General features: G+C 31.0%; 1 protein-coding gene across 1 annotated transcript in view; it reads right to left on the reverse strand.

The window, feature by feature from the left end:
- Window positions 1-431: 431 nt before the first annotated feature.
- Window positions 432-14881, reverse strand: part of LOC129228189 (F-box only protein 7-like) — a 62100-nt gene continuing 47650 nt past the window's right edge. Inside the window, exons 7-9 of the mRNA XM_054862857.1 lie at window positions 11122-11174; window positions 2347-2467; window positions 432-1084 (exon numbers count right to left, since the gene is read on the reverse strand). Coding sequence (XP_054718832.1) covers window positions 972-1084; window positions 2347-2467; window positions 11122-11174 — 287 coding nt within the window. The 3' untranslated portion in view covers window positions 432-971. The remainder of the gene's footprint in view (window positions 1085-2346; window positions 2468-11121; window positions 11175-14881) is intronic.

Genomic DNA, 14881 nt, shown 5'->3' on the forward strand with positions numbered 1-14881 from the left:
GTTAAGTTGTTTTGAGGTACTTTACGAACATATATTCATGAATAATGAAGTACTTAATTTCTTGGAAAGTGAGATAATGCAATATTATGTTTTTACTTCCAAAATACTAATCTTGTTCCTTTATAATGTGACAATAAATTGTCTAAATAAGAAATTAAATATGTAACTTGTAAAAAAGTCTAAATTTTGTGTTTAAATATTTATAGTTGGTGCATTTTACCTATTTTTGCTTTATAAGATAGTGTAAATTGAAAAGAAAAATAGGTTGATTTTTGGTTAATTTTGCTGATTTTTAGAAATTTAAAGAAATTACTCTATTGAAGAAACTTTTACGATATATTGTCACCAAGAGTTAACATTTACCCCCTCAAACATTTTAAAAATAATAAATTTTCAATTTTGTAAAAAGTTTCAAAAAAATTGATTTTTTTTTTTTTTTTTTTTTTTGTATTTTTGTGGTAATTTTTGAACATAAAGATATTAACCTAGGAAGCTAAAATTTTAGGGGTGATCTATTAATGCTAAAAGGCAATTTTAGAGACCCCAGGCGTTTCAAATTTCGAAAATTTATTTTTTTCACTCCACCCTAATGTAGAGGCTCTAGATGGCATACTCTAGAAGAAATTTAAAATATTTCACTGAAAGCCTCTCTAGGTATACAGATATTTTCAGTTTTTCTAGTCTTAGTGATGCTTTCAGATGAGTAGTGATGCTTTTTTTGCTGCTTGCAGTCAAGCATTTTATAACGATAGATTGCTATGATGGTTACACTTTTAAGACATATTTAAGATTGTTAAATGTGCAAAATGTATAATAAAATTCAGAGGTAATTTGATTCAAATATTTAAAACCATTTAATACTTCTAACATGAATGCTAACAAGACATGGATTTGTACAAGAAAATAATCATTTCAATGCAATTAAGTTGATGAATTTTTATCACAATTCATAGCACCCTGAGTTAGAATGTTCACCAGTATCTTCTAAATAAATGTCGAGTGCTCGGGAAACCGGGATGGAAAAATGGTGGCTGTAATTGTCGTCGTAGGTGAGGAAATGCATCATAAATTGGGAAATCAAAATCTGCCAAAAGAAAAAAAAGTTTGCACTGCTTTATCATCAGTTAAAACAGTTAATTCTTGATAAACCATACTCCACTCAGATTATGGTTACGCTTTTCAAAACAAGTGAAAGGACAATATCTGAATTACAAAAACTTTATTTTCTGAACAAAAGGGGGGGGGGAGTTTAAAAAATCTTCTAAGTTAGATTATAATATTTCAAATTAGATACAGTACAAGTTAAGTACTTTGACATGTAAATATACCCCCCCCCAGAGAGAATATAAATTATAAATCATAGTATTTTAGGGTTCAAACCACCTAAAAAATTTTAAAAACTATTCAAAATATACTTTTTATCATACTTTTTTTTACTAAAAAAAATTATTGCAACTATTTTATTTAAATTAATTTATTAATTGTTTTTCAATTTCATTTATACAATGAAATTATCATAACTGAAGGATAGTACAAATTTGGTGCTTTAACTACAGTATTTATTTTTACTGTGGTTATTGCAAACGTCATTTCTTACAAAATAATACAGTCAAAACTATCCAAATTCTTTAAACTTCAAAGTACATTTAACATTCTTTATAAGAGTCAAAAATATATAAATTCAAGAAATATTACTTTGAATGCTTGCATGTGAGTACAAGCATGTATTCTATTGAGTTATTTAAAGTACATAGAATACTTAACAAGGGTGAAGTTATGTTGTGTACAGATCAGATTTTTTTTCTCCATATGATAGATATGTCATCTTTTACATTTGCCTTTAAAGAAGCACCTCCTCATTTAAATAACTTATTGTAACAAAAAAATATAAAACTGACATTAAATATTAGTGATCATGAGATTTCACAAATTATATGTTTGGTAAAACCCTTCCAGAAACAGAAGTCTGGTTATGGCCCTGGTCATAGATAACAAAAAATATTACATTGCACTATGACTCCACATTACATTAAGTTTTCAATGGTTTAGACTTAAATTTCAGTCCTCTCAACGGTAAATTCAATTTCTACTTGATTTAGCATTTGAAATCTATAAGTTTCTATTACATTTGGTAGTGTTGCCTTCTGAATTTTCAGGAGGGTGGCATGCCTGCCTCCTTTCCGGCAACCTTCAAAGGTTTCTGCCCTCTTTTTTGCATCTCTCTATGTGCCCTGATTTCCTTTCAAAAATTGATCAACACTTTATCACAAAAGCAAATCTTCTTTCTTGAAAGATAGTTTTTTTTAAATTAAATGATGTAAGAGCATGTTTGTAAGAAATTCATACCTATCTGAGGATCAATTCGCAGATCTGGGGCAATAGGATATATGTGCATTGGATATGGATAAACAACAGGAAAATGAGGTTCTGAAAGCTTTTTTCTTCTCAAATATTGTCTTTTATAAGCCTTGAAATAGACAAAGGGAAGCAATAGAGTCAAATAAGTTATCATAGTCGAATATACATCTAAATAATCATCGACTTAATAATAAAAGATAAAACAGTGGTAATAATTAGTTTGAAACTATGCATTATTCTCATTGATAGTACCACTAGCATACCGTGGTATATCAGAAACAAACTCAATTAACATCAACTTGTAGTTTATGATGTAGTCTTAAATGTGATAATAGCTATAAGTATTTGAGTTCACTGTATATATTAAAAAACTTGTGACTAAACTAGTTATTATGTTAGATCCTATTAGATACTGTGATAGGATAAGATCTATGAACCTATGTTTTTGTGGTCAATTTACAAGTTAAAATTCACTTTTCTTCATTTTCGATGTAATTTTGAATCCCATAACATAATTTCCCACTAGGTACAGTGAACCCAAATATTCACAGCTATATATTACCAAATTTAAGGTCATTTCATAAGCTACAAGTTGGAGATGATACAGTTTTCCCGCTAAAGAACCACTGTATACTAGTCCTACTATTGTTGAGACTTTTGAACATATTTACTGGCACATTCAATTTATTTTAGAATGACATTCATATGGAAGACTGAAACAACCTAAGAACAGATTTTAGTTACAAGAATAAAATCATTAAACATTATGTAAAAAAAAAGGAAAAAAGATAGAGCTGATGACAGAAAAACTCCTTAACAGTATCCAATAGGATACACAGAAGAAACAGTCAGAATAAGAATCAATATCTACTCTTACGATAAACGCTCACCAGGACAGGTATGATAATGATTGGTGGGGGTTAAATAAATAAAATAGTCCCACAGAAAATGTCAATGTAGCAAAATTATTGTTAGCATTCAACCAATTTTCAGCTTTCAAAAGCAAAAGAACTATAATGGCCTATCTAGACCTGATTTTTCCCCATTTTTTTTAGAAAAAATACATAAAATCAAGGATGCAGAATGTCTGAACGCCCTAACTAGGTTTTCAGGAAATTTTCAGCATTTTATGGCTTATTTTTGGAGAGAAAAAAAAAAGATGGAGTATTTTTTTAATTAAATTTCGGTGTTATACAAGGATATCTCACTGGGAGTGGCTTATATAAGATTAAGACTTCAAAAAGTTTTTTTTTTTTAACTAGCTAACATTTTCAATTTTGATGGAATGGTTTCTTATCTGAAAACTTTGTTAACTAATTCTGATTACCATATCAAACACGTTTATACCAATAATGCATGGGATTGCTATGTTTCCCCACAAAATAATTCTTTAAAGCAACGGCTGTTACACTGACAATCTTTACACGTACTATATATAAACTGCATACTGAATAAGTTTTATACAGTTCACAAATTTATCATGTTTTTAAAGATGTGCCTGCAAAGCATAACATTTTCCTGCTGTATTAGTGAAATTATTTAATGATTCACCACAGCAATTTTAGTTGGCAGATTAAAAGAATGGCTACGTGCAATGAAATCAGAGGCAAAAAAATTTCCATAAATTTAGTCTTTTTATTATTCTATACTTTCTAGTCTGTGCATATCACTGTGCTAAAAATTTTAAAGAATTTACTTGCAGTAACCTTTTTTTTTTATTATTTTAAAGAGCTTCTGTGCAAGAGAACATTTGCCAAAATTTTTGCTAAATGTCTTTTCATCCATAAGCTTTTTTTTGATAATTGTTTTAAAAAGGATTTTTGAAACTCAAAAAACATGTGTCTGTGCAATTCTTGATGGTATTTGTCAGGAGTAATAGTGGACTCAAGTAAAATTTTCTGAAGACAGTGTGATATTTTCGGAAAGTATGAGGAAGCTCGACCCCCCCCCCCCCCATTCAAATATGCACAAAAAAAAAAAAAAAAAAATGGAAATCATAAAAGATTTTTTCTTTTTTTTTTGAAATAACTTTTCTGTTTTAGAATGTGTTGTCAGCCCAAAATGTTCGGAAAATCTGGATCAAAAACACCCGTATTTGTGTAATTTTAACTTAGCGATAGTATTTTCAAGTCATTTATTGTTTGAGTTTAAAAAAAATATATGAAGCTTTAATTTTGAGTGGTATAAGTACACAGACTGTAAATGAATAAAAATACAAGATTAAAGTATATGTTAAACAAAGAATGAGTATAAAAAATAAATAAAACTCTTTTTCTGCAGAAAATAATTTTTCCATCTTGAAGTTTAAAAAAATTTATCAAGACTGAACTACTGACTGTAAGTACTGAAGGGTGGTTTTTTAAATGTAAGATATTGCTTTTTTTTAAATTCCTAAAAATTAGTGGAATATTTATAGTCCATATATAAGTTTAGTATTGTTATTTGCTTTTCTGGTGCATAGGGCACAGTGGACTACTATTTAATGTGACCTGGGCTGGATTTAAACTTGATAGGGTCCTAAGCTGTTTCAGGTATGGGGCCCCCTTTTATGGTTTGACCAACGTTTCTCTTGGTCAGAGGCATTTTTCAATTTTTCCCCCCTTCAACTATTTTTGTCTCTTTCCTCTGATACATACAGCAATATTTTTACTTTTTTGATCATTTTTCCCTGATGTCCTTTTTGGATTGGCCTTAAGAAGGGGAATGGTATCACGAGTGACCCAGGACTCCCCTTTAAGTGGAGTATAGAATATCCCGCTTTGTAGGGGGGGGGGGTATGGGGGTTTCTCCCCTGGAGGAAAGTTTGAAAAATAGATATAAAATTCTGCTTTTTGAAGCCTTTCAAGATGGAGTTGGAACTACAAAAATATCAGAACAGAAATAAGCAAACAAAACCTTTTAAAAGTTATATACTCTTTTGCAAATTAAGAAAATGCACAGTAAAAATTGTTTTTGATTTAAAAAATCATTGACAGCAGTTGGCAGAGAGAAAGAGCATGGGAAGCGAAAAGACAATGCATTGTTACTTGCTCACATTGGCTTTTGGTTCAATTAGTTTTTAACCACCTCTCCAAATTAAGGCTACTATAAATAGGAGCTGAGCGATCAGCCATTTTGATACCAACGGCTATGCTTGCTTGTGTCATCTGCTAACAAAACTCTTGTCGTTTTAAGGATATAAATCTAGAAAAATGAGCGATTCTGCAGCAAGAAATTGCAATAATAGCTCCAATCACAAAATGAGAATGTTTAGATTCCTGAAAGATGAAGAAAAAAGTAGGAAATGGTTAATAAACTGTTGTGGTGAAAATTGGATTCCGACGAAGCATCCACAACTTTGCATTATAATTAGTTTTTTTATGCATACCTTACCATAGCATCGGTTTTGAAATGTTTTCTTTTTCCTTGGTTCAAAAAAAAAAAAAAAAAATCGGTCTACATATAGCAACTTTTGATGTAGTAAACATTTAAGTTCAAAATAACGGGTTTGCCATAACTCTTGACATTGAAATGTCGTTGATCTTGTCGCCAATCAAATTTAATTAATGATCGTACTTTTAACTGTTCTCGAAAAATTTGTTATGATTAAATGTCTGATACATAATATAAATTTTAAAATTGATTTAATTAGTCATTCTGTGTTTTCATCTGCAAATATAGCTATATAACACAGAAAACTAATAGCACAGCTTCTTTGCATTATGGTTTGTTTTATGGATTTATAAGGAGTTTTTAGTTGGAGAATTTTCTTCTTAAGTAAATAGCTGAAAGTTTATTATGTATAGCTATTGCTTTTTGAGAATTAATTTTATTGAAAGTTACACTATAAAAAGTAGTACGAGTAAAAAAAAAGCACTTTTTAAAAATAACTCCTTAAAAATGGAATCAATCTTTATATCACATATCTTTTTTAAAATATCTAAATTTTATCTTTTGAAATTCGTTCAAACATTTTTAATAGCGAAGATATTTATTCATTCATTTTTACTTATAGTGTCTCATATAAATTCACAATCAAACTATTAAAAAAATGCATTTTTCTTGCCAAGTAATCCATCAAAAAATAAAAACCCAATCTCAATTTTTAAAAGAATCCTCATTTTTTCCAGTTATAAATAGACATGACACTGCAAAAGCACTTGTTTTCGTAACGCTTTAATATTCACAAGCCAATCGTAATCGCAAAAATTTCAGTCTTGCGATCTACTTCAACTTGATACATACAAAAGTGAACGATACTGCCTATTGCCCATATAAAATTTGTAAAATCACCAATATCTTCACTTTTGCAAAAATAATTTATTTTACCATGCTAATTTTTTTTATGAAAACGCATACCTTTTAATCATCAATAGCTTTACACCTTTATAATATAATACTGTAGTACGATGAATATACATTTCAAATCATTTATATTCAAAATGTTTACAAATGTACATGTTTACAAATGATAAGATTTTTTTCCCTGTTGCTATTTTTGTTTGCAACTCATAGTTTAGTTTTTGACGAAATTGTAGAATGTACTCCATAAGCAATAAGTATGCCAGTATAGCACCGCGCTCGTTTTTGTCTCACCTCTGGCATCAAAATGGCGGACGATAGGTCAGCCTGTCTTCTACAGGAGCTCTACTCCAACCCACCGACAAATACAACAATGAATTAAATATAAAATGATCAATTGTAAGAAATCCTTTAAAAGAAATGGTGTACAGATTTAGAAAACAGGTAACAAGAGAGTAATATGCTGCCCATTTGAACAACTCATAATTTACACACAGATAAGAAATAAAATAGGAGCCTAACTTTGCATGAGATTTTCAAAGACTTATATAACTATTTTCAAGATCTCTAGAACAAATAAATTTATTTAACTCACTTCATTTGTACTTTCCAGTCTTTGATATTTTATCACATGATTGTAAATTTTTACACTCCTGTTCTAACTTAGTAAGAAACAGCTATTTTAAATTTAAAAGGAAAATCAAAAATTATAGATTTTTCATGACAACAACTTTGCTTCAGTTGCAAGGGGGACAGAAAAGGAAAAGGAATAGAAGTAGCGTATCCCCCCTCCCCCGTGCTAAACAGATTGACAATATGCAGAAGTAAGCTAAAAAAAAAAAGAAACATCAAAAGAATTTCTAAAACACTGCATTCAGAATTATATAAATAGCAAGATATGAAAGATGCGAGTCACAAAAATTTGTAATACGTTTCAGAAATGTAAGAACCATGGTCTTTAATTTTTGGTGCAGGATAAAGCAAAGGAGCTGAATCAGGGGCGGCAAATAGGGGGAGCAAGAGGGTGCGGTTGCACCCCCAAATATTTTGCGCAGAATATTAAGAAATCGGCAAATTCAATTTACATAACCCGCGAATCAGTGATCATCATATGCAAGGAAATTGAAAAATTAAATAGGAAATTAAAAAATGAAAAAAAAAAAAAATCTACAGATGATCTTTAGTAAAAGTTGATGAAAATCGAAACCTGTCCAGACACGAGCAACTGTTTTTCGCTATTTGGATAGTAACTTAGAAATTCATGAATCATTTTCAGAACTTCCAGAATAAAAAACAGAGGGAGAATAAGTTTGTTTCAACTAAAGACGAAATTTCCTCATATGGGTTAAACGCCTCATATTTCTAAGTCTAGGGTTAAGATGATGCTTCTGCTTCCAATGTGAAAAAAGTGCAGAGGTGTGACTGGCCCGATTTTTACGAGAAGTTCCTTGGTATTTTGAGTTCATTGTTGCGCTTATATTTTAAATGTACGTTCAGTTAGTGAGTGAATATTGATTCCTTCTGTTAATATGCATATTTGAGCAATTCAATACATTGTATACTTTCATGGAAACTTATAAAAGACACGCTATTTTTGAAAGAAAAAAAACCGTGCATCAACAAATACTTTTGCGGGGTGCTCTTTAACTGAAAGGTACAAAATGGTCTTCAAAAGTTAAAGCTAGAACTCTTGATTGAGCTCTTATTAAGAGCTTCTTGTTAATTTGGACTTATTGGACTCATTTAAAAAATATTTAAAAAAGTGACAAAAATCCACATGATGACGCAAAGTCATATGATAGGCTCAATATTTTGTATCAAATAATAGATTCATTCAGTTTCTAATGAAATTAACACAAGATTTAGTGATAAATCTAAGTTCAATATTATATGTGCAGGTTATTGAACAAGATGAATAAAATACTTTAGTTACATATAAAAGTTGTTGAACGAAGCAAAAAGAATTGTTTTGTGAAGAGCCAGTGTACTTCAATGATAAACAATGAAGACTAGAGCACAAATTTTAAATTTGCGTGGGGTTTTTAAAGCGAAAGTTTTTTAAGACGTTTCCTAACATAACTTTGTAGCTTCAGTTATTTTCCACCGATTCCAATCAACTCAGCTAACTTTGAAAGATCATTTTCGTGTCTCAGAAGGTTAGAGAATTTTTTTTTAGCAATCACGATTGCTTATTGTTCTCACTTGACAGTCCTTGATGTTCCGGTTCCTTTTTCAGCTTGGACCAGGCCTGCAGCACCACCGTCCACCGGCGGCGGCGCGGCTGGTCTGGCGCTGGTCGCTTGCTGGGTGGTGGCGTCCATGTCCCACACACACGAACGCACACACACACACGAACGCCTACACACACACACACAAAGGCCTACACACACACACGAACGCCTACACAGATACACACACGAAAGCCTACACACACACACGAACACCTACACACACACGCACGTACACAACACTCACTCACACACAAGCATACATACACTTACGCACCCACACACATGCGCGTACACAAACACACACGCTCGTGATTGCGAAAAACATAATTTGAATTCAAGATGCCAAAAATACAAATTATTTTTTATTTTTTATTTTTTTTGGTGCATGATGGGACAAGCAAAACTTTCATCTTCAGCTATACTGCCAAGAGCATGCCACTGGATATTGACGGAATATAGTACCAAGATTTCCTTTTCTTCTGGATTCCAAAAATCGTACATAAAAATTTACTTTAGAAACGGTAGTACGTATCAAGATCTTTTCTGTTACAGTTTGCTATAAAATAAATTAAAAGTGTGTAAATTAAAATTTGAATTTCTTTAATGACCTTACTTAAAAAAATGTACTCTTATTTTATTCCCTACTGAGAAAATTCATGTTTAAAAAAATCGACCCCCCAAATGAAAGGTTGAAATGCCGCCCCTGAGCTGAATTTGACACATATTAGCATTCCTTCTCCCTACCCCCTACTATTCGTGGTTTGTAGTCACACTTTTTTACATTTTCAAGGTTTTAAAGCACCAGAAAATAAAATTTATTTATTTTTTCCAGAACTTTTCTTTTTTTGGAATGAACCATACTAATTTCCGGGAGTGGGGGACCTTAGCAAAGCAGGGGGTCTAAGCTATAGCTTGCTTAGCTTTTATGTAAATCCAGGCCTGAATGTGACCAAACGTGTAAGTTAGACACAATAGCTTACTTATTTCAATGAAATTTATACATACAAGTACAATATAAAGTATTAACACTTGGGTAATATAAAAAAAACAATATCTAAATATTATTAAAAAAAATGAAAAAAAAAAAAAACCCTGAAAATCATAAATATTTGATCATCAAAACATGTTAACAATGAAGTTGGTAACTATGTACTTGGAAAGTTTACAACAAAAAAGATAGTTGATTATGTTGGATTAATCATTCAAAGGAGAGAGAGAAAAAAAAACTGATCAGAACTATGTTTAAGATTTATGCAGAAGTCATCAGAAAAATTTCTTTTTTCAGAAACTATAAATGAATCTATTATGGATGCAAAACATAGGCGTTTTGTTATTGGGGTGGGAGTTCAAGTGCTCCCTTGCTTCCAAAAGTAAAGTCATTCTTTTTTCAGAGTTAAACAATAATTATCGATAAAAAAAATGTTTTTTTTTTTTACAGGGTTGATTGATTTACTCCAGGAAAATAAAACTAAAAATTCTAAATAAATGGACTTTTCTCATGTTATTTCATAAAAATGGCACTTTGAATTGGATGGGAGAAGCCGACCATGGGCATTTGTCTTGATTTTTAAGGCCCATATTCCACATTTTTTAGAAGTCATTTAAATGAGTACTATTAAAACCCAATAATATATAAAGTAAGGAAAAAACGTCAAAAAAGCACAAATTGCCACTTACAGCAGACACGTGTTTCAGCGTTAAAGGGAACGCCTTTTTCAATGCAAAAAGTAATGAGCTTATAGATGAAAAGACATCCGACAAAAGCCAAGAGCAGATAAGCATGCAGCTTAAAGATAAAAATAGCGGATCAGCCAAAACCATTAGCAGATTTTAACACTCCCTGATTTATTTTCACTTATTAAATTTACCATAAATTTTGGTAATTTTATTTCAGAAAAAGTTTTTAATATGTTCTTCAGAATAGCATCAGAAAGTGTAACAACAGTTATTTAAATTAGTTCAATATGAATAATAAAGGTTGATCCAGGTGTACCTGTGTATGGGGCACAGTACACCACTTTATGAGTGCAAGCAATCATTTTTTAAATCCATAGAAAATACTTCATGAATCATCTACTTAGAGAAAAGTTTATGTTATCTACACTGGAAGTTTCATTGCATTTCAAATGCAAACCTTTCTTTAAGATTCATTATCTAGTCAGTGAAAAATGATTTGAACTGCTAATTAAAATAATTAACATTACAAATATGATTACTGAATAATTAATTAAATATTTAGAACAATATTTACTTTTTTCCACTCATTTCCATCTTGTGATGTTGAAGGTATATCAGGAATACCATCTAAAAATGATTGAAACAAGCATTTTAAAGAAAAATATTAATTGGTTTTAACTTTCATTTTCAACGCACAATTAATTCCTAAAACTGAAAATAATAGTAGCTAGTTATTAATCTTGAATCTATTGACAAATTCATGTGTCTTTTTTAATAAATTGAAAAATAAATGCCCCAAGAGAATAAGTAGAACTTTTCTCATTTAGGAACTAAGCAAGAAAGACATTTATAATATTTATAATCAAAACACAAGATAAGAATTTAAGAGAAACAAAATTAAACTCAACTATGATGCATTATTATTGCCTACTTACCAGCTTTCAAAAATAGCATTGGAATAACTTTTATGTAAATACTATTACCTCAACAAAGAGCTGGTCAATGTTTGGGTATTGAAAAAATAACAGTGTACACTACTATAACTAAATATAATATTTATTACACATAATTTAACCTATAATAGAGAAAAAAAAATAATGAAAATATTTATGTTTGACTTTCAAATACAGTGGACTCCCTCTATCTGAACACTCTCTAATGTGAACCCCCCAATATTCTGAACACATTTTGACAGTCCCGGCAAACTTAACAGTCTGACCTTTTTGTACTCTGAATACCCTATAATATGAACACACCAGTATTATGAAGGCTATTTTCAATCCCCTTCAATTAATACCTCTCTATATAGTAAACATGTTCACAATTGGTACTCAAAAATTCCCATGAATCTAATTGGAAAGTTATACATTCACGATTTTACCACTGATTGAATGGCATTAAAGAGAAAATGGATAGAGGAAGAAGAAAAATTATTTTCCTGGATATTACTGCATCACATGAAATCATTCAGCTGAGCAATATGAGCTTGAAGTTTCTGCCACTGAACTATATTTCAAGAATCCAACCATTGTATCAAGTTGTTTTCAAGACCTTTAAAATATGACTATTTTTAAGTAAAATGCAGCTGAGAATTACCCAGAAACATTTTCACTTGGTTGATAGCAAATACCTTGCATGAGGATGCACAATGCACAAGCACATAATTTTTTTTTTCAGGTATTGTACTGATTGTAAATTGTATAGTTGAATGTTAGGTTAAACTTTTAAAACTAAAAATGAAACAAATAAATGCAAGAGGTTAGATCCTCCCGAGTTGAATTAGACATTACACAAGCCATCAATCCAAAATTCAACACCTCTACCTCAGTTACTAGTATAGCTCACTGGGCAAAGTACTGAACATAATCCACTAACGCAACGGAATACATATCATGCATTATCCGGTCTCCCTCTATAATGAACACCTCCACACTTTTGTTCGATCCCATGACTGTTCTAATGAAAAAAAACTTAAAAAGTTTAATATTCATGCATAAATAAGAGTGTTTGTGGGCTCTCTCCCAAAAGTTTTTGTTCAGAACGCATTTTTAGATGCTTTTTGGTGGTTAATAGGAGGAATAGGGGTTTGAAGGACCCTCTCCAAAAAAGTTTGGAAATTTTAGGATATATTTTCAAAAATACAATTGTTTGCCATCTTTGGTGGCTTGAAGGAAAAGGATGAGATTTAGAAATTGTCTTTAGTTGCGTTTTGATATTAGAGTTGCAGAAATGCAATTTCAGTAATCTATAATGATAAAAAAGCAAGGGGTTTCGAGGGCTTTCCCCCAGAAATTTTTTTTAATTGAAGCCCTTAAAACGCAATTTAAGACCATCTTTAAAGACATGAGGCAAAGGCATGAAGTTCAAAACTTGCCCCAAGAAATATGTTAGTATTAAAGTTTCAAAAGCATAGTTTGAAATTTTTCTGTGATGTTAGGAAGTGGCAAGGTTTAAGTTCCCATTGAAGTTTTTGTAAACTGGGGTCTTAAAAACGTAATTATAAGATGACTTCTGTAACATTAGGTAAAGGAATGGGGCTTCATAACTAAGGCTCCAAAAATTACAAATTTTTGACGATTTTTGATGACATTTTAAGGAGGGGGTTCAAAGACTCTCCCCTGGAAAAATTTTGGAATTAAACCCGTAAAAATAGTTGTAAGTGATTTTTTGAGATGTGTTTGGGGGGAGGGGAGAAGTTTGGTTCTCTCCTGGAATTTTTGCGAATTAACAAACCATTGGAGAGGGGGGGTGAATCGCCGCAATCGCCCCCCCCCCCACCTGGATCCGCCACTGACACTGAATACCTTATTTTGCCGAATACTGAATATTCAATAAAAAATTTTTAGCTGCAACATTCATATTTTATAAGCTTTGTCAGCAGTAAGATGAAGAAGCTTTTTAATCTTTGCCAAAAACAATGAATAATAGTAAGTATAAAATCAATTTTGTTAATAAAAATACAAATTAATTTAAAGGCTGAACACAGCAAAACTTAGATTTAAGGATTTTGGGTTTTTGAAACTTTTCAAATAGTACAGGCATTCAATAATTTCCTTAATTTAAGTGGCCAATTTAAAAACATTTTAAAAAGCATTTTCCACCATAAACGCACGTTTATTTTATTCCAATTTAAAACAATTCAAAATATTCATCTATTTCATGCAGTGGTTGGAAGTAGAGCGCTACAAGTAGCGACGCTACTGTAGTAGCTACATTTTTGAGTAGTTAGTAGTGTAGCGCACTACTTTTTAAAAAAGTAGTGTAGTGAGTAGTTAACTACAAAAAAATAGTAGTTTGTAGCGATTTCTGGAAACTACTTTTAAATAAACTGAAAACAAAAAAAAAAGGTTCAAACGAATTTGATTGGCTCAAATTTTACACAAGTACATCAGCGGATGCAATGAGAAATAAGACTCATAAAAATACGAGCTGACCTCAGGCATTTCATTTTGACGCCATATGTTCTATCTGTTTGACGCCATTAGTTTTTTTACCGTTTTAGTTTTCACATTTCACCAATATTCATATTGCAAAAAGCACTTATTTTCGCGAAAATAAAGCTATCGGTGATTTCGCGAGTTGAAACTTTGGTGAATTTTATATGAACTGACCAAAGATTAAAAAACAAAAATATTTTAGCGAGGCTTAAATTTTTGACAGTATTCACCAAATAAAAAGAAGCTACTTAAAATGTTATAGAAAAAGATGAAATTGAACTGTTCTGGAGGACTTACAATAAATACGAGTATTACAGTGTGTGAGAGTATGATAACGGACATTTTTCTTAATGTCTTCTGATGAGCTAATTTATCAATCTTTTTTGTTCCATTCTCTTACGGTGTGTGTGTGTGTGTGTATCAGGATCCCCCCCCCCAAAAAAAATGGAAAGTTGATTTTCCAAGTTGCACACTCTCTTATATTTAATCGTTTTGCATCCGAAAAAAAAATCATATAATTTGAGCAACGGCAGCAAGTGCCGATTATGTCTGAAAGTGAATCAGCACTTGTGTAATGCTATGCCAAATTGAAATAAAATGTTTTTTAAGAAACTCAAAATTTCTGTTGATAAAACGTTGCTCTTATACCCACATATGCACCACTAAAACATTTATTCAAATTAAAAACCATTTAGATATCCCACACGTGCCTAACATTTATAATTTTCTTCAAAAAATTAAGTTTTTGACAATATTTTCAGAAATGTAAGATTTTACGAAATTATCAAGCTGAAAAATATAAACAGTAAAGTAGAAAAGTAGGTAATTAGCGTTAAATAGAAATGTTTGTTTTCCTGCAATTTTTAAGTCTCCCACATAGTACTCAAAGATCTGGTT

The sequence above is a fragment of the Uloborus diversus genome, chromosome 1, assembly GCF_026930045.1.
Source record: "Uloborus diversus isolate 005 chromosome 1, Udiv.v.3.1, whole genome shotgun sequence".
NCBI lineage: Eukaryota > Metazoa > Arthropoda > Arachnida > Araneae > Uloboridae > Uloborus > Uloborus diversus.